Genomic DNA, 24,882 nt, shown 5'->3' with positions numbered 1-24,882 from the left:
TTTCCTTTAAAAAAAAAAAACTCAGCATTTTTTTTGGTAGTGGCCGGGGTTTGAACCCCGAACCTTGCATATTTTTATGCATTGTCCAACCAACTGAGCTAAGTTGGTAAGGAACGGATCACTTCCTTGCAGAAGGTTGTGTGTTCGATTCCCTCTGCCGATGTGAGGGCAGTGTTGGTGGGTGATCTGTAAGTACCTCTATAAGTGCCCTTTGGGCCCGGAGGCGTGCCCTGACCCTGGTGGTGACCGGAGCCGAACCCACCTAAACTTTTGTACACCAAAAAAAAAAAAACCAACTGAGCTAAGCTCACGAGGACAAAAAATAAATAAAAATTCAGCATTTGTTGAATCTTTTCCCTTTTCATTTTCTTTCTTATTTATCCCATCCTTTTTTGCCTTCTATTTTTTTTTTTTTTTTTAGATATTTTGGTTTTTTTCATGTTACCATCATGTGTATCAATCGAATATGGGAGTGAGCGGCGTACTAATGAAGGATAGCCACCAGTCGCATCCTTTAGCAAGAAATAACATAACCTTCTAAAATATAACTTAAAATAAATTTGTGACCGTGCAACGCTCGAGTCTAAACAGGGGTAGATCTAGACATTTATTATATGTGTGGTTAAATTTTTTAAATATCTCTTCCTCTAAATGGAAAACCACACCTCAAAAGATATTTTCTTTTTAGGGAACCTCAAAAGATACTTAGTAACTAGAAGGGGTGTGTTCACATGAACACAATATTCGTCCTTCATTTGCTAGTTTAATTAAACAATGACTTTGTGAGCACAATTCTACAAGGATACCACAATATAAAATTGTCAATTTGTCATTCATAAATCATATTCCTATTCGTCCTTCATTTGCTAGTTTAATTAAACAATGACTTTGTGAGCACAATTCTACAAGGATACCACAATATAAAATTGTCAATTTGTCATTCATAAATCATATTCCAATTCAACAAGTTCAATTCTATGTACATATTTATAAACTAATTAACATTCGAATTCTACTTCTATGTATGTTGATACCTTTCAATTCTAACTAATCATCATTTCAATTCTATGTAGTTAATACATTCCAATTCAATAACTAAAAACTAACATTCCAAAATTCCAATCTCAATTCAAACTAACAAAAAAAAAAGTGTTCATAACTAAATTCTAATCCCAATCTTAATAAATACAACATCTTATGTTCATGAGAAACAAAATTCTAATTCCAATTCCATCAACTTTATTTTGTTTTGAACTTACTAGTCTCCAAATACGTTTCGATTAAATATGACACAAAAAAACACTCTTATTGCAAGTTTTAATGACATTCCTATTTGTACGTAAGCGAAAAAATTAATATTTTTCGTTAAAAAGGAAGAAGAAATTACTTGACCATAGGCATAGTAATGGAGCGGGATGGAGACATGTTTTACCATCCCCGTCCCCATCTTCGATTCTCATATACTTACCATTACCCTACGCTCAATAAACGGTGATGAGCAATTGAATCTCATCCTCGTCCTCGACGAGTTCGAGTATCCCATCCTCGTCCCGTAACCGTTGTGAATCATTTTTTAATATTTTTTTTTTATAGTTCTGAGGTCAATGTTGTAATGCATTTTTCAGTAATATGTTCACTTTAATATTTCTTGACGGAATGATTTGGTTGCTCCTTTGTGTTGGACGTGTTTGGTCTAATAGAACCCTTTTCGAATTACCTATAAACAATTCATATAAAGAACCGACAGTGATAAATAAAGAGATAAAAAGAATGAATGAAATGAGAAAGAAGTACTAATGTCACCAACTTTGTAAGCATCGTCGACAGGTTGAGAGAGAACTCAGAGAAGTGTCGTCTGACATCTGCAGTCTCTGAGTGAAATAGTTTAGAATTTGTGTTTCATATAAAAAAGACAATAAACTAATGTTTTCATTCGAGACATGTTTTGTCTGGTTTAGGATGGATACATATATCCCCATTACTCATGTTTTGAAATCAAAGAAAACCGAAATCTTGTTAAAGTGAAAAAAACTCGTCAAATTAGAGTAGCTATGGATGGATACCCGCATTTACAAGTATTGTTGCTATGCCTACTTACTTGACATTCCATTACGCGTATGTAACTACAAAGTCATTAGCTTTTGTATTATTTATTTTTTGAGGGGTGCTTTTGTATTATTTATTTATGGTATATGATAAAGGAAATAATAGATCTACCTTTACTAATCCAACTTTATAATAAAAAGATGTGTAAAAAAATATCAATATAAAATGACCATCATAACAAATTAATAATGGACTAATGATGGACTGCGTTGATCTGTTTTGTGCTTTATATATTCCTTTTGAATTTTGAGACTCAACACCTCTACGGTACAAGCCCTTTACATTAAGATTAAGGAGTCATACTAGCAAGAGCCTTAAAAGTTAAAAATATTATTTAAGAAATTATAGAAAGAAATTTTATCTTGAAAATACAAGTCAAACACATGAAAAATTAATAAAATTAATAAATATACAGCTGTTTATGTAGAAGTCATCATCATCACTTTTGGAAGTTGTTTTTGTGGTCACTCGCGATGGATTTTGAGGGTTTGGCTCAAGTTTTTGTTTTGGTTGTTGAGCGTGGGTTTTGGCTTTGATTTTGATGTTGATTTTGATTTTGGTGGTTTGTTTTTATTGGTTTCTATGGTTGCCCTTGGTTGGGTGGAGTTTTTGTTGGTTTGTCGGATGTTGTCTTTGATGGACAAGGTGGAAGAATTTTTCTTTCAATGTTCACCTATATACAACGGCTGTGGCTAGGGTACGCAAGCTAAATGGGTCATGTACCGTGCATGACCTTAAATTTTTTCTTTTTTTTTTTTGCAAAATGAATTTGCCCCATTAGATGTACTTTTAATCTAATGAATGGATGTGATCTCTTGAATTGTGACATGCTAGCATTTTATTATTTAAACATATATTTTTTGTTTTGAATGGCATTTAAACATATATATTGATTTCAACTAATGCAATTTCCCTAAAGAAAATAAATGCAATTGAATTTAATAAAAATGTGTTTTAAGTTATTTAATTGTAATAAATTAATCTTTAAGTTTTTTTTACTACGTATGTCGTTTAAGTTAATTAATTGTAATAAGTTGGTCCTTCAAAAATATAAGTTATTCGGGGCCTAAAAGTCATAATTAAATAACTTAAAAGACCTAAATAATACGAAAAATATTTAAAGGACTGAATTGTTACAGTTAAATATTTTAAAGACGTACGTGAAACGAAATAAACTTAAAGGATCAGCATGTAATCTATACTGTATATAACTTGAAAACAACAAACATTTATATTTTTAGTTATAATCAAAATCAAAATTTTATACAGAAAAACACCGTTCATAATTTTCAAACGTTGGCAATAAAAAGAGCGGAAAGACGAGCACGTGAGTGTCTGTTAATCTATACTATATATCTATACTATATATAAAGAAAACTACCCCTTTCAGCACACTTTTGGGTTGGACTTTTCTTTCCAAAAATACCCTTAATTTTTAATTTTAATTTTAAATACAAATAACACATGTAACAAATAGACAATAATAAATTTAATTTATGGAGAAAACTTACACACAATTCCTTATGAATTGTTCTTACTGTTAGGCAATTAGTATAAAATAACACGTGGATTACTAATCTATGTCACTAATCGTCCCCATTAACCCTCTTTTACCTCCATTAACCACATATCAAACTCACAAAAAACTAGCACAAAACAAAAAATCATGTTACTTTTTTATCAGCCGATTTTATGTTGTACATCTGTGTTGTTCCCCTCAATAAAACCGACAAAGATTGCCAAGTATTTTCATATCCCTTCCAGAAAAAACAGTATTTCCATATTACTATTTCCACAAAAAACAGTATTTCAATATTATTTTATTATTTTATTAATATAAGTTACTCTTCCTTAGCTTTTGATCAACTGTAACAAACGTGGGCAAAAAATAATGGTAAAGATTGGACTTTAAATCCTATAAAAAAAGATTAGTAACAAACGTGAGCAAAAAATAATGTTAAATATTGGAATTTAAATCCTCTAAAAAAAATTAGTAACAAACATGAGCAAAAAATACTGTTAAAGATTGGACTTTAAATCCTCTAAAAAAAGATTAGTAATAGACGTGAGCAAAAAATATTGTTGAAGATTGGACTATAAATTCTCTAAAAAAATGATTAGTAACAAACGTGAGCAAAAATTAATGTTAAAGATTGAACTTTAAATCCTCTAAAAAAAGATTAGTAACAAACGTGAGAAAAAAATAATGTTAAAGATTGAACTTTAAATACTCTAAAAAAAAATTAGTAACAAACGTGAGCAAAAAATAATGTTAAATATTGAACTTTAAATCCTCTGGAAAAAAATATTAGTAACAAATGTGAGCAAAATATTATGTTAAAGATTGAACTTTAAATCCTCTAAAAAAATACTAGTAACAAATGTGAGCAAAAATTAATGTTAAAGGGAGACCATTCCCAATGTCGGAATCTATCTTCCACGACATGTTTTCAGTCATGGTCAATTATATGTAGCTTTATCGAGAGGAGTTTCTCAAAAGTCAACAAAAGTTCTCATTAATGAAGGGAAAATAGAAGGAGAAGATGGTTACTTTACGAAAAATGTAGTTTTTAAAGATATTCTTTTATCGCAATCATAACAATGTTTTTTTTTTTGAGAGAATCATAACAATGTTTCTTTTACATAAAATGTCATTTATACATTTATGTTATGATGTTACTAATTACTATTAGAATAAACAATAAAAGATCATTATTTTTTCTTTATTTTATAAGCAGACAAACTAAAATATGTTGAGTTCATAAATAATTGTTATATAACTTGACAATATTTTGTTTATAAATCAATATATCAATAATTTTCATTAATATTTAAAAATTTAAAAAATTTAATCAAAATTATACAAACAAACATAATAAAATAATTACATGCGTTAGCGCAGTAGAAAGAGCAGACAGACGGGCACGATAGTGCCCATCTTTCCGCTAGTTTAAATAATTTTTATAATATTAATTACCCACTAAAGGAGGTAACCTATAGTACACTTACCTACTGTCACAAGTTAGTGTGCCAAACAAAATAAAAAAAACAAGTAAACGTAAGTCTCGCATGATACGAGACCCATCCATATAACGTACCCTAAACGGCGCCATATACAACACCCTTTGTAAGCTAGGTCTTTTCAATCTTGTGTACGTCTCTATTCATTTTGTTGAGGGACTTGGTTAAAAAAAAAAAAAAAGAAATCTTATCTAATGTCAGACTAAGTAATGTTAAAGAGAAATGATATTTTGACAACCTCTTTTTGACAATTTTTGGACAACTTTCTCTCTCATACTCACATGATGTTGTTATCCTCTCTCTTCCTTTTTCTCTCTCCATTGTTTTTGACCAATAAGAAGTGAGAAAAACAAGATTGTCAACAAAGTTGTCATCAAATGGATGTCAAAATATCATTACTCAATGTTAAATGTACTGGTAACATTTGTCCATCTTATCAAGACTAGCAAAGTGATAGACAAATCCATGGTCTCCTTTTGGCTATAAATATGGGTAATAAGGGTGCTCTATTTTGGCTGAGTTCAATGCAATCTTCGGTGATCTTGAGAAGGCCAAGTTGAAAGGGTGGACTAAAGTGTGGGTTGAATCATCATATTTTAAGGTTACTACTATCGTAATTTCTAACAATATAAGTGTTTCTTGGGCTCTAAGAAATCGATGGGTTAATTATGGTCTCTCCATTTTTATTGTGATCAAATTAATAGGGAAGTTGGTGATCATTGTCTCTGTAGATAACAAAACACTGTCTCTATCAACTGAGTTATATTCATGCAGACAATTGTCCTGTAAAAAGTTTACTTTCATGAATGATACCTTAAAAATAAAGTGCTTTTCTGCAATCACACCACTCTAGAATACGCATGCTAAATTTTATAGTATATTTTACCACAAAAGAAAAAAAGTAACGCATGCTGTGTTCTGTATGATAAATCATTAGGCTTAATTGCATTTTTTGCCCCCTATCTTTCCAAAACCGGCGGTTACTGCCCCTTAATTAATTTAAATACAAAACAGCCCCCTAAGTTTGGATTCTATGGCAGTTTTGGCCCCCTGGTGCTTTTTTGACTTGGTCAGTGATGACGTGGCACCCAAACCCCTTATGTTTGGTGCCACGTGGATATTTGTTTAATTTTTTTTTTTTTAAATCTTGCAGGGTTTTTTGGTTTTTTTTAAATTGGAAGAAATTAAAAAAAAAAAAAAGGAAAATCGATGAAGATGAATATTCAACCACCTATCCTATCACTTGCAGCAACCCATACATACATTTTCTCTTTCTCTCTCAACTTCTTCTTCCTCTAAGTTCTAACCTTCACTAACTCATAAGAAGGCACCAATCTCTACTAAACCCTTCATTATACACCACAAATTCACTAAGCTTCCCTTCAATCTCTACTAAACCCTTCATTATACACCACAAATTCAAGTTCAATTTCAAACTTTTCAAGTTCAAGTTTCTTGACAATATTAAACACAATTCCATTAAGCATTCTCTCGGGCTGCAAAAAACCACCTTCAGTTAGAATTATGCTAGACCCATTCATGACAACTCTGTTGCCATTTTCTCTCGGATCGGATTCTGAGTTCTCGGAGCATCTATCCGGTGTTGTTAATCTGGGATTGTGAAACTGAAATTCACGAGAGTATAAGTAACCACACACTCTTTTTCTTCACTGATTCTTTCTTTCTTCCTCTCAATCTCTTCTCACGCCTCTCTTCTCCCTCTGTTCTTTCTTTTTTCTTCTTTTTTCCTTTTAACAAAAATGAAACAAATAAAAAAAGCTTTAGAGTTTTAGATCTAAAAAAAAAAAAAAAACCTTTGGTCACCGGATTTGATTCTTTTGGTAGTCCTGGACATGTTGGATTTTTGACGGTTGTGGTTTCAGAAATTGGGTTGTATGGCTGGATTTGGTAACTGATTTGTAACGTTAAGGGTGTTGGCTTGTTTGGGTTGTTTGGGACGTGTTTGGGAACCACTAACCCCATGAGAAGCAGAAGCAGCTCTCTCACCATTTTTGGTTTCCAGCAAAAACTGAGCTTCTTGTGTAGTTATGCGAGTCAGAGATGAACAAACAGAAGGCCAGAACAAAATCGAAATCAATTTAAGAAGAAAGAAACAAGGACAACGATTGGAGAAGAAGAAGAAGGAGGAAATCGAACTTGAGGACAACGATTTTGAGGTTGAAGAAGAAGATGGATTGAGGTCGATTTGCAGATTTGGGAAATTGGGGGTTTTTAAACCCTAATTTCTTTTTCCTTTTTTTTTTTAATTTCTTCCAATTTAAAAAAAACCAAAAAAAACCCTGCAAGATTTAAAAAAAAAAAATAAACAAATATCCACGTGGCACCAAACATAAGGGGTTTGGGTGCCACGTCATCACTGACCAAGTCAAAAAAGCACCAGGGGGCCAAAACTGCCATAGAATCCAAACTTAGGGGGCTGTTTTGTATTTAAATTAGTTAAGGGGCAGTAACCGCCGGTTTTGGAAAGATAGGGGGCAAAAAGTGCAATTAAGCCAAATCATTATTAACGCACTGACTATATTTAATTAGTTTTATTATTTTCTTAATTCATGTAAAGTGGAGTATGGTCCCTAGTGTTTTCTTTCGAATCCTTTGTAATAACTGTTACCAACCCAACACTTTCATCACATCATCAATAATCCATACTCAATATAGATTAACCTGTCCTCTCTTCTTTTGTTCAAAAAAACATTTCGACTCTTCTCATGGCTGCATCACCATTCTCATCATCCATCACGAATGATGGATACGAATACGACGTGTTCCTCAGCTTTAGGGGCCCTGATACACGTCTTGATTTTACTGGAAATATTTGGAATGCTCTACATAACAGGGGAATCCGCACCTTTAGGGACGACTTGGAGATTTACAAAGGGAATAATATCGAGAAATCACTTTACGAAGCTATTGAAAAATCAAAGGCGGCCATCGTTGTTCTCTCTCCGGATTATGCAACTTCATCCTTTTGTTTAGACGAACTTTGTCATATCCTTAAATGCATAAAGGGAAGGGGTCGATTTGTTTGGCCAATCTTTTATGAAGTTGACCCTTCAAATGTGAGATGGTTGGAAGAGAGTTATGGAAAAGCAGTGGCTAAACATAAAGAGAGCAATTTTTATAGCGAAGATAAGTTGCAAGAATGGGAAAAGGCTTTGCATCAATTTGCTAATTTGTCTGGTACCGTTTACAAATGGAAGACAGGGTATGTATATATGTTCTTTATATTTGCTTTTGTCTAATTTATACAATTTAAGATATAATAAATACATAAATGTTACTTAATCTGTATACGATTTTGACACAAGTATGCGATACTTACCGTTCACACAAGAATTACAAGGTTAACACAAATATGACTCCCGAATAATCGATTAAATATATTTGGATCTTCTTTTTTTTTTTTTTTTTTTTTTTTTCGGTTATGAGCAAATACCTCCTGAAATTTTGCACTTACGTGAGTTTATATATTTGGATTTTTTTTTTTATATAAGTGCAAACTTTTAAGATGGTATTTGCTCATAACCGTAAAAAAAAAAAATCAGATTTTAAAAAAAAAAAATTAAATTTTTTATTTTACCAACTGTGACGTGGCATGACACATCAGTCACATGACAGTGCCACGTAGACAATCAAATACCACGTCTTATTAAACATATTTTATATTTGAACATTGTTTTTCGACACATAACGTTAATATTATTTTTTTTTCTTCATATAGTGAACACAGTTTGAAGATGTAGTTAATCACAGTTAATTGATAATTAGTGAACATAACATGTTGTATTATTATTTTGGCTTAAATGCATTTTTTACCCTTAACTTTTAAAAAGTCGTGATTTTGCCCCATAAAATAAAAACAATTTTGTCATATACATTCAAAAAAGTTATGCTATTTTGACATTCTATCTTTAGGGAAATATATTTTTTTGCCCTTTATCTTTACAAATAGTTACAGGTTTGGCCCCCTGATTCGGGATACGTGGCATCTTTTTTGGAACGTTCTGTAAACTTGGGGGTTCAAATCGTTGTTTTTTTTTGTTAGGGGACCAAAATCGCAACTTTTTAAGTTAGTTGGTCAAAAATGCATATAAGCCTATTATTTTTTAGAGAACATGTTGTAATTTAGTAACCATATAATGAATTAACTTAACCAAATATTTACTTTTCATTAACCATATATTTAGGGACAAATACTTTCTTGTAAGTGGTTTTATAATTTGGGTAGAAACAATAAATTTGGGGAAAAATGCAATTTAAAAATTAACATAAAGGGCAATTTAATAATTTGGTGACAATTTAATAAGAGTAATAAATTATTATTATATTTAGGGACAACTTTCTTGTAAGTAGTTTTATAATTAGAGACGTAGTTAGTTATGTTTTTTTATACTAAAGTTAGTTATTTTTAATAGATGGTTAATAAACATATTTTGTATTTGAACAATGTTTTTTTGACACATAACGTTGTTAATTTTTTATTTATTTTATGGTTATCACAGTTTGAAGATGTGGTTAATTATATTTAACTAATAATTAATGATTTTTTTCTTAGACAACTTGTAACGATGTAATGAATTAAATTAACCATATATTTTTTTTAACTAAATGGCTGAGCTCAATCGTTTAATAAGCTTCTATTAAGATGAATTGTTCGAGAAGAGAATGAGAGGAGAGAGCTACCAAGAGAGACGTGATCACTTGCGATCATACCGGCGTTCATTATCGCCGGAAGTGAGGAAAAATTGGGGGGGGGGGGGGGGGGGAAGGGATCCAAGCAGGGTGCCACAAACGGGGAGGGATGGGTACGATTGGCAGGATGTGAGACCAACACGTGGGAAAGCGCGGCGACATGATGATTATGGTCAAGATAGATAGAAGGGGAGAAAGCGTCATGGAGGTTCTACAGGCAATGGATTGCGGCAGTCTAGGTCAAGGGTTATTACTGGGTCGCGAATGGGAATGGACGACAGGGGGATCACTAGGGTTTCAGACAGTTCAGGTATTGGTAAAGGCAACTTTCGGTGGAGGTCTGCTTCAAGGAAACCGCACAAGTCTGTGGTGGTAGAAAGCGCGGCTGCTGTTACTACTGGGAAGCCACATGTAATCAGAGGTGCAAGGGATGATACAGTAGCAGATTCATCAATCAAACGGTTTGTAACTTTCTATTTTACGAACTTTCCGGGACAATTATATAATTTTTATTTGAGGAAAGGGTTTGAGGTATGTGGTATTCTCGAAGAGGTTGTCGTTCCTAGTAAACGTAATGTGTATGGGGAGGTTTATGGCTTTGTTAGGTTTTCAAAAGTTAGAGATGTTGGCAAACTCTTGAAAGCGGTGAATGCGGTTTGGTTTGGTAATTTCCGAGTTAATGCTAGAGTGGCTAGGTTTGATCGAGCGACTGTTGAGGTGCGAGGTAGGGATGGTGAGGATGGTCGCGGTGGTGTGGAGAAGGTTACAGATAAAAAATTGGTGAGGGAGAAGGAGGGTATCGTGGAAGGGAAGCAAAGGGCTGAGGGAGAAAAAAGAGAAATTCTGGAGGGTGTGAATGGCTGTGGTGATGGTAAGGCTGATGTGACGATTGGGAAAGTGTTGGTTCCGGTGAGGGTTGGTAAGAAGCACGTTATGGAAGGTAAGGCTGATGAGGGGAAAGTCCAGAGGGAGGTGGTGCATGCGGTGGGAGGAATAAAGGGCAGCAGACATGATTCAAAACTGATCCGGAAGTACAGGTCTTAAGAAGATGATTTAGAATGGGCACGTAAAGGTGTTGTGGCTTCTGTTATCAACAGGGAAGTGATACGTGTGGTTCAAAACAGAATTGAGGATGCTGGTTTTTCAGATTTGGATATTGTTCCGTTGGGTGCTGACAAAGTATTTATTCGAAGCTTAACGGACTCGTATGTTTCAAATATGTTGGAGGAGGCTTCTGAATTTTTTAATCACTTTTTTGTAAATTACAATCGATGGGATAAGAAGCCAATACCATTTCAACGAGGCACTTGGTTGAGACTATATGGGATTCCCCTTCATGCGTGGAATGAATCTTTTTTTAAACTTTGTGTTTTGGATTGTGGGCGGTTTTTACGATCAGATAGTTGTTCATTGGAAAAAGAAAGGTTTGATTATGCTAGGGTATTGGTTGCAACTTCTTCTCTGGATATTATTTCGGTGGTGGAGAAATTATTAGTTGATGATGTGTTGACGGAAGTGAAGATTGTTGAGGAATGGGGTTTCAACTTAGGGGACGACGTCTGTCTGTATGAAGAGGGTGATGGACAACTTGAGCAGAAGGACAATGAGGAGTTTCATGATGATCCGGATATGAGTAATAATGTTGATACGTTTGTTGGGAAAATTGTGGAGGATTTAAAAGCGGCTGAGGTATCGGAACATTTTGATTCCGACAATCCGAGGAAAGAGGTGGAGGGTGTTGATGAATGCAACGGGGCATCAAAAATGCAACGTGAGGATTCCCCAAAGGAGGTGGCTGTACCTTGTGTTCAGATGGAGACTGATATACCGTTACCTAACGACTTACTTGGTGATGAAAATACGAAAAATGTGATGGTAGAAGATGAGGGTGGCGTTCCTAATGCGGTTGTTATTCGCAAGAGGCGTACGTCCTCTTGCCCACCTCGGGTAGGGAGGTCGTCAGTGTCCGGACCTTGGAGCCTAGAGTGGTTACGTGATCAAGTTCATGGTGAGGCAGGTATTGTTTCGTCATCTAGAAAGAAGGGTAAACAGGTTGCGGATACCAAAAAAGCTAATCAATCCGTCGTGGACATGGTATGTAAGCGTAAAAAGGTCGGTGGTTTGCTTCGTCATTCTGTCCATTCTTTGAAGAAGGTGACGAGGCTCCCTTCAAAAGATAGGTCGGCAGTGGTACGTCATTTACAGAGGAGAGTTCGTAAAAGAAAAGGTACTGAAGGTGTGACTAAATCTGTTGTTTTTGTGTCCAAAGTTGTGTCGGAGGGTGCTTCTTCTTCGTCTTCTGTTAATAATGACTGGAAAAATTGGGTGGTTTTGCGTGGTAATGAGGATGTGGAGGTGGAGGATGTGTGGGGTATGGGGAAAGCGATAGGTGTTAACTTTAAAGGGGATAGTCAGAATAGGTTTAATGTGCTCGCGAGAATGAGGAAGGATAAAAAGAAGTCAACAATTAGTGGTAAGGGTGGTGGAGAGGGACGGTCAGGGAGGGAGGTATAGGTGTGTTGGTGGAGTGTGGGGAGGGTGAGGGTGGTTTTTATGAAGATTTTATCTTGGAATGTTAGGGGGCTGGGTGGTGCAGAAAAGAGAAGGGATGTCCGATTGCTGGTGGGTGAGAAATTACCGTATATATTATGTCTTCAGGAAACAAAATTGCAGACTTGTGATGATTTTGTGTGTGCTTCTGTGCGGGGAACATCTCCACATTCTTTTTCTTTTCGTCCGTCGGTGGGGGCCTCTGGAGGTATTTTAACTGTTTGGGATAACTCGGAAGTGGAGGTGTGGGATTCTACTAGTGACAATTATTTTCTGATGATTCATGATCGCTTTGTCAAATCCGAGGAAGAGTTTTATTTGTTCAATGTTTACACCCCGTGTGATAATTCAGCACAGCATGTCCGTATCGTATCCGCTCGATTCGTTATGTTGGGTGACAAAAAAGTGTGTATTTGCGGTGATTTTAATGCAGTTAGGAATGATGATGAGAGAAAGTCAAGAAGAAATGGCAACATGTCTGTATCGTATGTTCCTTTTAACTGTTTTATTGAGGATAATATGTTGGTTGATCTTCCGTTGTTTGGTCGTAAATTTACTTGGTTTCGAGGTGATGGCAAATCAATGAGCAGGTTGGACAGGTTTCTTCTTTCGGAGGAGTGGTGTTTTGAGTGGCCAAATTGTATCCAGGTAGCGCTGTTACGGGGGTTGTCAGACCATTGTCCTTTGGTGTTATCGATTGATGAAGAAAATTGGGGACCGAGACCAACTCGGTTGTTGAAATGTTGGCAAGACATACCTGGGTATAAGCAATATGTTAGTGAAAAATGGAATTCTTTTGAAGTTTCTGGATGGGGTGGTTTTGTTTTAAAGGAAAAATTCAAGTTGATCAAAGTGGCTCTGAAAGAATGGCATGTGTCTCATACTCAAAATTTATCAGGAAATATTGCTTCTTTGAAGAATACACAGGCCGCTCTTGATGGAAAAGCTGAGGAGGTTGACCTTTCTGAGGAGGAGACTGTCGAATTGTTTGGTGTTTCGTCGGACATTCATTCGTTGTCTCGGTTGAATACTAGTATTTGTTGGCAGCAATCTAGGCTCACTTGGCTTCGAGAGGGTGATGCTAATTCAAAATATTTTCACTCTGTGTTAGCAAGTAGGAAGCGTAGAAACAATTTGGTGTCGATTTACGTGAATGGTGTTGTGGTGGAGGGTGTGCAGCCTGTTCGTCAAGCAGTGTTTTCTCATTTTGCAAGTCACTTTCAGTCTCTCAATTTACAAAGGCCGATGATTGATGATTTACAGTTTAAAAGGTTGTCGTATGCTGATGGGGGCAGCCTAACTAAGCCATTTTCAGTTGAGGAGGTTAAAGCTGCTATTTGGGATTGTGATAGCTTCAAGAGTCCGGGTCCGGATGGTATTAATTTTGGCTTCATCAAAGACTTTTGGGGCGACTTGAAAGAGGATGTTATGAGGTTTGTTCGTGAATTTCATCGTAACGGAAAGTTGTCGAAAGGTATTAATTCTACTTTTATTGCCCTTATTCCAAAAGTGGAGTGTCCGCAAACTTTAAAAGATTTCCGTCCTATCTCTTTGGTTGGAAGTTTGTATAAAATTCTGGCAAAGTTGTTGGCGAATAGATTGCGACAAGTTATTGGTACCGTAATTTCAGATACTCAGTCTGCTTTTGTTAAAAATAGACAAATTCTTGATGGGATTCTGATTGCGAATGAGGTTGTTGATGATGCACGTAAGACCAAGAAAGAGTTGTTGTTATTTAAAGTTGATTTTGAGAAAGCTTATGATTCAGTTGATTGGGGGTACCTTGATTCAGTTATGGGTAAAATGGGCTTTTCGACTTTGTGGAGAAAATGGATGAAGGAATGTGTAACAACATCTACAACATCTGTTCTTGTTAACGGAAGCCCTACGGATGAATTTTCTTTAGGTAGGGGGCTCCGCCAAGGGGATCCGCTCTCACCTTTTCTTTTTTTGTTAGCATCTGAAGGCTTGAATGTTATGATGAAAGCAATGGTGGATGCTTCTTTGTTTCGTGGTTATGCTTTAGGTCCTGGAAATTCGGTGGTTCTTTCCCATCTTCAATTTGCAGATGACACATTGTTGTTAAGGGAAAAGAGTTGGGCTAATGTTCGTGCACTTCGAGCGGTCTTAATTCTCTTTGAGGCGGTGTCTGGTTTAAAAGTTAATTTTCATAAAAGTATGCTGGTGGGGGTTAATATTACCGACTCTTGGTTGACGGAAGCGGTGACGTTGTTGAACTGTAAATTGGGTAAGGTGCCTTTCCTTTACTTGGGGCTGCCTATAGGTGGTAATCCGCGCTTGTTGTCTTTTTGGGACCCTGTTGTTAACCGCATAAAATCTAGACTGTCTGCTTGGCAAAGTCGGTATCTTTCCTTCGGAGGTTGCTTGATTCTTCTTAAGTCTGTCTTGACCGCTCTGCCTGTCTATGCTCTTTCCTTCTTCAAGGCTCCATCAGGTACAATCTTTTCCATAGAATCTCTTTTGATTAAATTTTTTTAGGGGGGTGTGAGGATCATAGGAAAATTTCTTGGGTTGATTGGAGGTCTGTGTGTAATCGAAAGGAGCATGGGGATTTGGGGGTTAGGAGGTTGAGAGAATTTAATGAGGCTTTGTTGGGAAAGTGGTGTTGGCGAATGTTAGTTGATAGGGAGGGACTGTGGTATAGGGTGTTGGTTGCTAGATATGGTAAGGAGGATGGGGGCCGGAGTGGTTCTTTGTGGTGGAAGGAGGTTGTTAAGATTAGGGACGGGACAGTAGAGGCGGTGAGGGGTGGTTTTCGAGTTGTGTGGCGAGGCGTGTGGGTGACGGTGAAGATACTTTGTTTTGGCATGATCGGTGGTGTGATGACATTCCTCTCAAGGTGCGTTTTGGCAGGTTATTTGATTTAGCTTTAAATAAATCAATAACTGTTAAAGACATGTTTGAGCACGGATTGGGGGACGAGGGTGAAGCTTGGCAGTGGCGTAGGGTGTTGTGGGTGTGGGAGGAAGAGCTTTTAGCGGAGTGTGGGTTATTACTTGCTGACGTTTCTTTGTAGCCTCTTTCTTACGATGTTTGGAAGTGGCTTCCGAGCCCCTCAGAAGGGTACTCTGTTCGTGCTGTGTATGCTATGCTCACTGACCATGGAGCACCGCAGGTTTCGCAGGATGTAGACTTGATTTGGCATAGACAGGTACCGCTTAAGGTGTCAATTATGGCTTGGAGATTGCTTCGGGATCGTCTCCCTACTAAAACAAATTTGGCGATGCGTGGTGTCCTTGATGCAAAGGCGTGCCAGTGTGTGGCAGGTTGTGGTTTTAGGGAGGATGTCAGTGATTTGTTCTTGTTGTGTCCTTGTTTTGGGTCGTTGTGGCCTTTGTTGCGCCAATGGATTGGCTTTGATGGTATTGATCATTGTGATATTTCAAGCCATTTTCTTCAGTTTATTCATTCCACAAGTGGCTTGAAGGCAAGAAGGTCATTTCTGCAACTTGTTTGGTTGTTGACTGTTTGGGTTTTATGGAGCGAAAGAAATAATAGAATATTTAATATGAAAGAAAGTTCCATGATTCAGTTACTAGACAAAGTAAAGTATTATTCTTTGTGGTGGCTGAAGGCTAATAAGACTATTTTTGTTTTCGGTGACCAATTGTGGTGGTCGAGCCCGTTGTCGTGTTTAGGCATTGGCTGACCTCTTTGTTTGTACTTTTGACTGAATTGCTTGTAATTTTCTAGTTGTCTTGTCGGTACACCTTGTGCTGACAGTGTTTATATATTTCATTTTTGATTGTTAAAAAAAAAAGACGAATTGTTCGAGAGAACTTAAGTTCAATTTCTAATCAAACTTATATTATTTGAGCCCATTCTTTTTTTGAAGGAAGTCCATTCTTTTAGAAATCAGAATGTTTGCAAAAAAAAAAAAAACATATAATTTTCCGGTGGTCGTGGGGAAAAAAAACTAATTTTGTAAAAAATAATATAAAATAACTTATTAACAACATACCTCTTAAAAATAAACTTTTTAACCACATATATATATATATATATATATATATATATATATATATATATTTTTTGAAATATAAGTCGTTAACCACATTACATTCAAAGATTCAATGAATAGTACATATGCCATATCTTCTCTTCTTGCCACCGTGTGAACAATAAATATGTTGTGATGTAAGGATTGGGTTTGTGTGTAGTCACAACATGCACTCATGCAAGCCATATGAAATAGTTTGATTGAGATCGGATGGTCCAATTTTAAGTCGATAATTTTGTCTTGTTAGAAAATAAAAATATGCTATTTTTTTTAGAATCAGATGCTCACAGATCATCTAATTGCATGAGTGCACTCACTCCGAATTTGTGTCTAAATGGTATTTCTGTAATAAAAAAGTGTTAAAAGTTCTCTAGGTTGACTTCATTTCTAATATTGGGCAGGCAAGGATATGAATACATGTTTATTAATAAGATTGTTAGAGACGTCTCAAGAGTGATCCAACCTTTTTCCTTATCAATTCCTGATTTCCTGGTTGGGTTGGAGGCCCAAAAACAAGATGTATTATCGCTTTTGAATGTTGAGTCTAATGATGAAGTCTATATGGTCGGAATCCACGGAATCGGTGGAATAGGGAAAACAACTCTTGCTATTGCAGTTTATAATTCAATTGTCGATCAATTTGATGGTTCGTGTTATCTTGAAGATGTAAGAGGAAATCCAGGGAAACAGGGGTTGATACATCTCCAAAATATCCTTCTTACAAACATATTTGGAGAAAATAAAATTGTGGTAACAAGTGTTAACGAGGGAATTAAAGAACTTCGAGTTAGGCTCAAACAGAAGAAGGTTCTTTTGCTTCTTGATAATGTTGACAAGTTGGATCAGTTATGCGCTATTGCTGGAGAACCCAGATGGTTTGGTCGTGGAAGTAGAGTTATCATCACGACCCGTGACACAAAAGTGCTAGAAAGTCATAGGGTTGAAAGAACACATGAGGTGAAAATGTTGAACAAGGATGAAGCTTACGAGCTTCTTAGATGGAAAACTTTTGAAAGTAACGAAGTTAGTCCAAGCTTTGAAGATGTTTTCAATCGTGCTTTAACCTATACTAGTGGCCTTCCATTAGCTATTGAAATAATCGGTTCTCACTTATTTTCGAAAAAAAAAACAGAAGAATGGAAATCTGCGCTAGATCGGTACGAAAAGATTCCTAAACAAGAGATATTTGAGATTCTTAAAGTGAGCTTCGATGCTTTGGTCCAAGATGATAAAGATGTTTTTCTCGACATAGCTTGTTTCTTCAAAGGATATAATTTGGAAGAAGTCGAAAAAATACTTCATGCTCATTATGGTGACGAAAAGAAAGATCACATCAATGTGTTAATTGAAAAATCTCTCATAAAGTTAAGCGAGGCTAATGTTTTGACATTACATGATCTGATAGAAGACATGGGAAAAGAAATTGTCAGACTAGAATCACCGGATCAGCCTGGAGAACGAAGTAGATTATGGTTTGATACAGACATAGTTGAAGTTTTAGAAGAAAATACGGTGAGTAAAACTGATATGAATAATCGAACTTTTCATCTTTAACGTTGATTTAGACCTCTTCATTATTCATGTTACTGATGCTCATATTACTAATTTTTCCTTTATGATTTGTGAAGTTATTTAAATATGTGTAACTAAATTCTAATGTATATACATATATTTTGATTCATTTATGCTCGTTTTGTTAACAGGGAACAAGTAAAATTGGAATCATGATGTGTTCAGTTTCCAGGAACGACATTGTAGTCAATTGGGATGGAGAGGCTTTTAAGAATATGACAAAGCTTAGAACACTTGTTATTCAAAGAGTTTCTTTTTCTGAAAGTCCAAAGCATCTTCCAAATAGTTTAAGAGTTCTGCACTTGTGGAAATATCCATCAGAGTGTTTCCCAGTTGATTTTTATCCGAAGCAACTCACAATATGCAAATTGAACTATACATTTAATCGTTCACGGGAAGTCTTTTTCAAGAAGGCAAGTGTGATGAATTTATGAGTATCTAACTAAATAGAATTACCAACTTTTTTCGTTTTTTTTCTAGTAACAAAATGACATGCCTGTGTTCTTATAATTCTCCAATTAATACTGTCACATTAATTAAGATCACTTGCTCACTCATTTATTTGTTTTTTTTTTGTTTTTGTTTTGCAGTACTTCAAGAATATGAGAATTTTACAGTTTAACTATTGTCATTCTTTGAGATCGATACCTGATATGTCAGGTCTCCAAAATTTAGAAGAATTTTCATGTTTGTGGTGTAATGATTTAATTACATTTGATGACTCCATTGGGATGCTGAGTAAACTTCAAATTTTGACTGTCCAATATTGTCCAAAGCTCCACACTATTCCATCTCTCAAATTACCTTCATTAGAGAAACTCAATCTTAGAGGTTTAGTTATTAGGAGTCTTTCTCCCATGTTGGATGAGTCATTGGATAAACTTAAAATTTTGGGTGTCTTCGATTGTCCAAGTATCGAAACTATTCCATCTCTCAAATTACCTTCATTGGAGAAACTCAATCTTAGAGGTTTAGCTAGTATTGAGAGTCTTTCTCCCATGTTGGACGAGTCATTGGATAAACTTAAAATTTTGAATGTCGGAAACTGTAAACATCTCATAAATATTCCACTCCTCAAATTACCTTCATTGGAGGAACTCACTCTTTCCAATTTATCTAGTATTGAGAGTCTTTCTCCCATGTTGGACGAGTCATTGGGTAAACTTAAAATTTTGATGGTCGACTGGTGTAAACATCTCAAATATATTCCACTTCTCAAATTAGCTTCATTGGAAAAACTCACTCTTTCCGATTTATCTAGTATTGAGAGTCTTTCTCCCATGTTGGATGAGTCATTGGATAAACTTGAAATTTTGAAGGTCTACCGGTGTTTTAATCTCATATATATTCCACCTCTCAAATTACCTTCATTGGAAAAACTCACTCTTTCCGATTTATCTAGTATTGAGAGTCTTTCTCCCATGTTGGACGAGTCATTGGATAAACTTAAAATTTTGATGGTCGACCGGTGTAAACATCTCAAATATATTCCACTTCTCAAATTAGCTTCATTGGAAAAACTCACTCTTTCCGATTTATCTAGTATTGAGAGTTTTTCTCCCATGTTGGATGAGTCATTGGATAAACTTGAAATTTTGAAGGTCTACCGGTGTTTTAATCTCATATATATTCCACCTCTCAAATTAGCTTCACTGGAAGAACTCATTCTTTTGAATTTATCTAGTATTGAGAGTCTTTCTCCCATGTTGGATGAGTCGTTGGATAAACTTAAAGTCTTGAATATTGAAAAGTGCCATAAACTGATAAGTTTTCCAACTGTCATGTTGCCTTCACTAGAAATCCTTCATCTTTCATATTGTTTCTGTCTGGAGACTTTTCCACCTATGGTGAGTGGGTCAATGGCTAAACTTAAAATATTGATACTTAAAGATTGTGTAAGGCTCAGGAATATTCCAATTATCAATGTGGATTCCCTAGATGAATTTGATCATTCAGGATGTGAGAGTCTTCAGTTTTCCACCTCTGACTGATGGAAGATATTAATGTTGTTTACTACATTTCATTTTCTCAAGAGCACTCCCATTACAGCGTACGTGTTTTATTCTAATTATGAACCTTATTTTTTAACTCTAATTATGCAGTTTACTCCTCTTTAAAAAGATAATTATGAACCTTTTTTTATTCTAATTATTACAGCGTACGTGTTTTCATGAAAAGATGTTGAGTTTTTGGAGAAGTTAATTTGAGAAGTTAATTTGGGGGTACCTTGATTCAGTTATGGGTAAAATGGGCTTTTCGACTTTGTGGAGAAAATGGATGAAGGAATGTGTAACAACAGCTACAACATATGTTCTTGTTAACGGAAGCCCTACGGATGAATTTTCTTTAGGTAGGGGGCTCCGCCAAGGGGATCCGCTCTCACCTTTTCTTTTTTTTGTTAGCAGCTGAGGGCTTGAGTGTTATGATGAAAGCAATGGTGGATGCTTCTTTGTTCCGTGGTTATGCTTTAGGTCCTGGAAATTCGGTGGTTCTTTCCCATCTTCAATTTGCAGATGACACATTGTTGTTAGGGGAAAAGAGTTAGGCTAATGTTCATTCACTTCGAGCGGTCTTAATTCTCTTTGAGGCGGTGTCTGGTTTAAAAGTTAATTTTCATAAAAGTATGCTGGTGGGGGTTAATATTACCGACTCTTGGTTGACGGAAGCGGTGACGTTGTTGAACTGTAAATTGGGTAAGGTGCCTTTCCTTTACTTGGGGCTGCCTATAGGTGGTAATCCGCGCTTGTTGTCTTTTTGGGACCCTGTTGTTAACCGCATAAAATCTAGACTGTCTGCTTGGCAAAGTCGGTATCTTTCCTTCGGAGGTCGCTTGATTCTTCTTAAGTCTGTCTTGACCGCTCTGCCTGTCTATGCTCTTTCCTTCTTCAAGGCTCTATCAGGTACAATCTCTTCCATAGAATCTCTTTTGATTAAATTTTTTTAGGGGGGGTGTGAGGATCATAGGAAAACTTCTTGGGTTGATTGGAGGTCTGTGTGTAATCGAAAGGAGCATGGGGGTTTGGGGGTTAGGAGGTTGAGAGAATTTAATGAGGCTTTGTTGTGAAAGTGGTGTTGGCGAATGTTAGTTGATAGGGAGGGATTGTGGTATAGGGTGTTGGTTGCTAGATATGGTAAGGAGGATGGGGGCCGGAGTGGTTCTTTGTGGTGGAAGGAGGTTGTTAAGATTAGGGACGGGACAGTAGGGGCGGTGAGGGGTGGTTTTCGAGTTGCGTGGCGAGGCGTGTGACTGATGGAAGATATTAATGTTGTTTACTACATTTCATTTTCTCAAGAGCACTCCCATTACAGCGTACGTGTTTTATTCTAATTATGAACCTTATTTTTTAACTCTAATTATGCAGTTTACTCCTCTTTAAAAAGATAATTATGAACCTTTTTTTATTCTAATTATTACAGTGTACGTGTTTTGGAGAAGTTAATTTGAGAAAGGTTGGATTCTACTGGAGATATACTATATCCTGCAGGTCTCTTTTACTGTCAATTAGATCAAAACATACAGTAATTTTCATTACAATTTTTGTGTGTTAATCGTATACTGGAGTAAATGCCAACAGTTTTTGTTGTTTTTGCTGCAATCATTTCATCTCTCAAAGATGCTTCGGATTTTTATTTGAGAAGATTTTCCACACCGTTAATAAATCAATTGCATGTCCCACTCCAGAGAAGAAGACTGAGCCATTATTACCTTCCAGAAAAAAGTATGAACCCTTATCTAATCCAACTAATTTCCTATTTTAATAGATAAAAATTTATTTTTGAATTTTTTTGTAGAAAAATGTAATTTTTTCACTATTTTTTTTAAATACAGGTTCAAGACCATTGTTGATTTGTTTAGTGATATGAGTTGTGCACATAGATTGTTGCATCTGCGCTGCTTAAAAAGTCTCAAACTTTTCAAAATATTTGCAACAAGAGGTAATTGTTTTGTTTTCAAATTCCCTCAAGTTTAATGATTTATTTATGGGTACTAACCATTTTATGGTTGTATTTTGATATTTTTTTATCTAATTAAAATAATATTTAATTTTGTATCTGTATGAAGTACTAACACACACAATAGTGACATATGGACAACGAAAATTATTTGAAAAAACAGTGAGTGTCGGACATTGAACACACCTTCTATCGTAAGTGTTGGATTCAAATAGAGGCTAATGCTATAGCACTGTAGCGCATCTAAATTTGAACAAACGGCTATTTTCTGAGATCTGTGATTGGCTGCAGTCAAAGTTTTGATTGTAGAGGATTCATTTCCTTTGATTGATTGATTAAAGAAGTGCTCATCTAGCTCAGATGAAGTATATACTTCCCAAAGGTATAGACGGAAGCATAGGAAAACACATTAGTCCAATGTAATCAATGTAATACTGTCATTTTTTGGTTGAATTCAAGATTACTACTGTTGTCGTGGCATTTAGGTTTTCATTCTCTGCATAGTACTCTGTGATGTGATTTGTGATTCCATATGGTAGGTAGATGGAAGCATGTTATAACTAGTTGAATATGTATTAATCATAATAATAAGGTGTTGTATGATATTTAGTTGAAAACATATTGGATCATTGATGATTATGTAAGCATGTTATACTTGGTTGAAAATGTATTGATGATAATAAAAAATTATCATGAGATTTAGTTGAATTGAAAATGTTATTGATGATTATGATTATGGTTTATGAGATTTTTTGGCTATATTTATTTTTGTTCTTATATGTATGCAAATTGATTTCATGACCTTAATTTTGATTTTAATTTTTTGTTTTTGCTTTTTGTTGTGGATGTCAGGGGGACTGATATTCCAGAGGCTACACTACCAGAACCCTTCAGCCAAAGATGAAATTGAGCTGTCACTGAACAACTTACATCTGAGTCCATCTTTTAAAAGACACTTTTCTCAGAATAATGTTGCTAACAAGACTGAGCAAGTTCAGAGCTTTTCATCATCTGAAAACTCTCTGTCATCCCATGAATTTGACTTGCTGGATAACCAAGAATGTGAAAGCACATGGCAGAAAGAAGGTACACCATTGATTGATTGTGTGAGTAATAATGTAGAAAGAGGCAAGCAGATGGAATCACTGTCCATGTGTATTCAACGAAATGTTATTAATACACCGGTACATAAGATCTCCCCTCCACATTCAGTTAGCAGCGTTGAAAGCCCTGACTTGAAAATTGTTTCTTGTACGGATAGTTTGTTGACACACACTCCTGCACAGTCAGCACATGAGAGACTGTTGCTCGGTTCTGCTGTTAAGCTTCAGAAAATGACTGCCCAAAAGTCTGGGTCGTGTTTTAAGCCTGCAAAAAGAGTGCTTAACTTTACACTCACAGAAGGCGGTGATGATTTGGATGATAGAGTATACATGTCTAAACCTAGCAGAGGATGTTCTGAGGACTTCAAATCTTTTGATTCTGTTTCCCCACCTTAGGAGGTATGCGCATGCTATCTAGTTTTGGTTTTAATTTTCGACTTATCCCTAAAATAATACTTTGATAATCACTTATTATTCTATTTTGTACCTTTCAATCTATCCTTGCTGGAGAGCTTGCAAAGAAAGCAATTTATTTTCCTGACATTTAGTAGTTCATGTTAAATTCTAGAGAGGAGCTTTAGAGATAATGAACATATTGGGTGAGAAACAAGTCGAAGATTTAGAGTAAATCATCAAGGATGGGTATACAAAAACGGTAACGTTTTTATTTATAACACACTTATAATATCGTAGTTTAGTCGATTCCTTAGAATAATCCTTTCTTTCTAGATTGACGATAATAAAGGGATATACTAACTGCACTTCATTCATTTTGTCTTTTCTTACTATTCTCCCATGTTCTTGCTCCATTCAAATCTCTTGTTTAGTCATTGTTCACAAGTATGCCTGTACTCTGTGTTTATAACTGTTCATCCTTAAGCATATTCTTGATATCTAATATCCCTTGCTTCCACATTTCGCATCTGATCAACATTATTTTCCTTAATTTTTTTGTTGTTAAAGTAATTTTTTTCTTGTGAAAGTAATCGATTTCTTGTTAATTGGTTTCTCGATGCAGGTAGATGAGAACCTTAGTCATTCTTTTCAGAAAATCAATGTAGATCAACATTTTTTGAATGCATTGGATCACAATCCTGTGGAACTGGTCAAAAGAACCTCAATCACAAAAGTGGAGCTCCTGCAAAAGATAATGATGAACTGTTTAGATTTTGTTGAGATTAGTATGTCCTAATTCTATTCATTATATGTACACGATTTCTTAGTAATAAAGAATCTATCTAACTAATCTTGTCCTCCTAATAGGAAAAGCTGAAGAACAGATTGAAATCTTGGAAAAGATAGTGCCAGACTCGATTTGCAAGAAGGTAGTTTCTTCTGGAGACACTATGTACTGGTGGGTCTTTTTCTATTTATGATTATACCTTTGCGGTTTCAAAGTATGAGTCTCTTTTATGGATAGAATATCAAACTTTTGATGGCATGAGTTAGCCAAAATCTTCTTAAAGTAGCTTGTTATTTATTATTTTCTTTGAGTTTCTTATTAAAACGTGTACCATCTGCAGCATCAAGAATGCATTAAATTTGGACTCAGTTCTGTCAAGGGTAACCAAAGGAGAATGATAATCAATGTTAATTGTTGAGTTGCAAATGATTGCTGGTAATGCCATGCATTGAATCACAATTGTTTTGTTGGATCTTTGCATTCATATACAGCCAAGTGTGAAAAGTGCATGTTCTACATATGCTATGTAGTGTAATTTTGTAATTCCACAATTCATTTTTACTTGTCATTCTTGGAATAAAAATTTGTATCTATTTGCTTGTCGATTTTAAAATTCAACGCAATATAGACTATTGTTTTGTCAATAATACCTTTAGTATGCA

At 35.4% G+C, this 24,882-nt stretch overlaps 3 protein-coding genes and 1 long non-coding RNA gene across 4 annotated transcripts; all 4 read left to right on the top strand.

The window, feature by feature from the left end:
* Window positions 1–7,771: 7,771 nt before the first annotated feature.
* LOC146917688 (TMV resistance protein N-like) lies at window positions 7,772–20,033 on the top strand. Its single transcript, XM_085719539.1, has 4 exons — window positions 7,772–8,350; window positions 16,810–17,920; window positions 18,112–18,393; window positions 18,571–20,033. The coding sequence occupies exons 1-4, from the start codon at window positions 7,854–7,856 to the stop codon at window positions 19,969–19,971; spliced, it is 3,291 nt and encodes a 1,096-aa protein (XP_085575665.1). The 5' UTR covers window positions 7,772–7,853; the 3' UTR covers window positions 19,972–20,033.
* LOC146917689 (uncharacterized) lies at window positions 8,639–12,386 on the top strand. Its single transcript, XM_085719518.1, has one exon. The coding sequence runs from the start codon at window positions 11,056–11,058 to the stop codon at window positions 12,349–12,351; it is 1,296 nt and encodes a 431-aa protein (XP_085575644.1). The 5' UTR covers window positions 8,639–11,055; the 3' UTR covers window positions 12,352–12,386.
* Window positions 20,034–21,232: 1,199 nt separating the features above from the next.
* On the top strand, window positions 21,233–22,596 carry LOC146917687 (uncharacterized). The gene is made up of 4 exons (XR_015015841.1): window positions 21,233–21,290; window positions 21,398–21,465; window positions 21,595–21,699; window positions 21,810–22,596. It is a non-coding gene; the product is annotated as an uncharacterized LOC146917687 (long non-coding RNA).
* A 183-nt stretch (window positions 22,597–22,779) lies between these two features.
* LOC146917686 (uncharacterized) lies at window positions 22,780–24,838 on the top strand. Its single transcript, XM_085721913.1, has 4 exons — window positions 22,780–23,118; window positions 24,056–24,218; window positions 24,301–24,391; window positions 24,561–24,838. Exons 1-4 carry the CDS (start codon window positions 22,780–22,782, stop codon window positions 24,616–24,618), a joined length of 651 nt encoding a protein of 216 aa, XP_085578039.1. The 3' UTR covers window positions 24,619–24,838.
* Window positions 24,839–24,882: the final 44 nt, after the last annotated feature.

The sequence above is a fragment of the Medicago sativa genome, chromosome 6 (genome assembly GCF_051527215.1).
Source record: "Medicago sativa cultivar Bolivia chromosome 6, Bolivia_mono, whole genome shotgun sequence".
Taxonomy (NCBI): Eukaryota; Viridiplantae; Streptophyta; class Magnoliopsida; order Fabales; family Fabaceae; genus Medicago; species Medicago sativa.
Note: the sequence above shows the minus strand (reverse complement) of the source record. Positions and strands in the feature narration are given on the sequence as shown.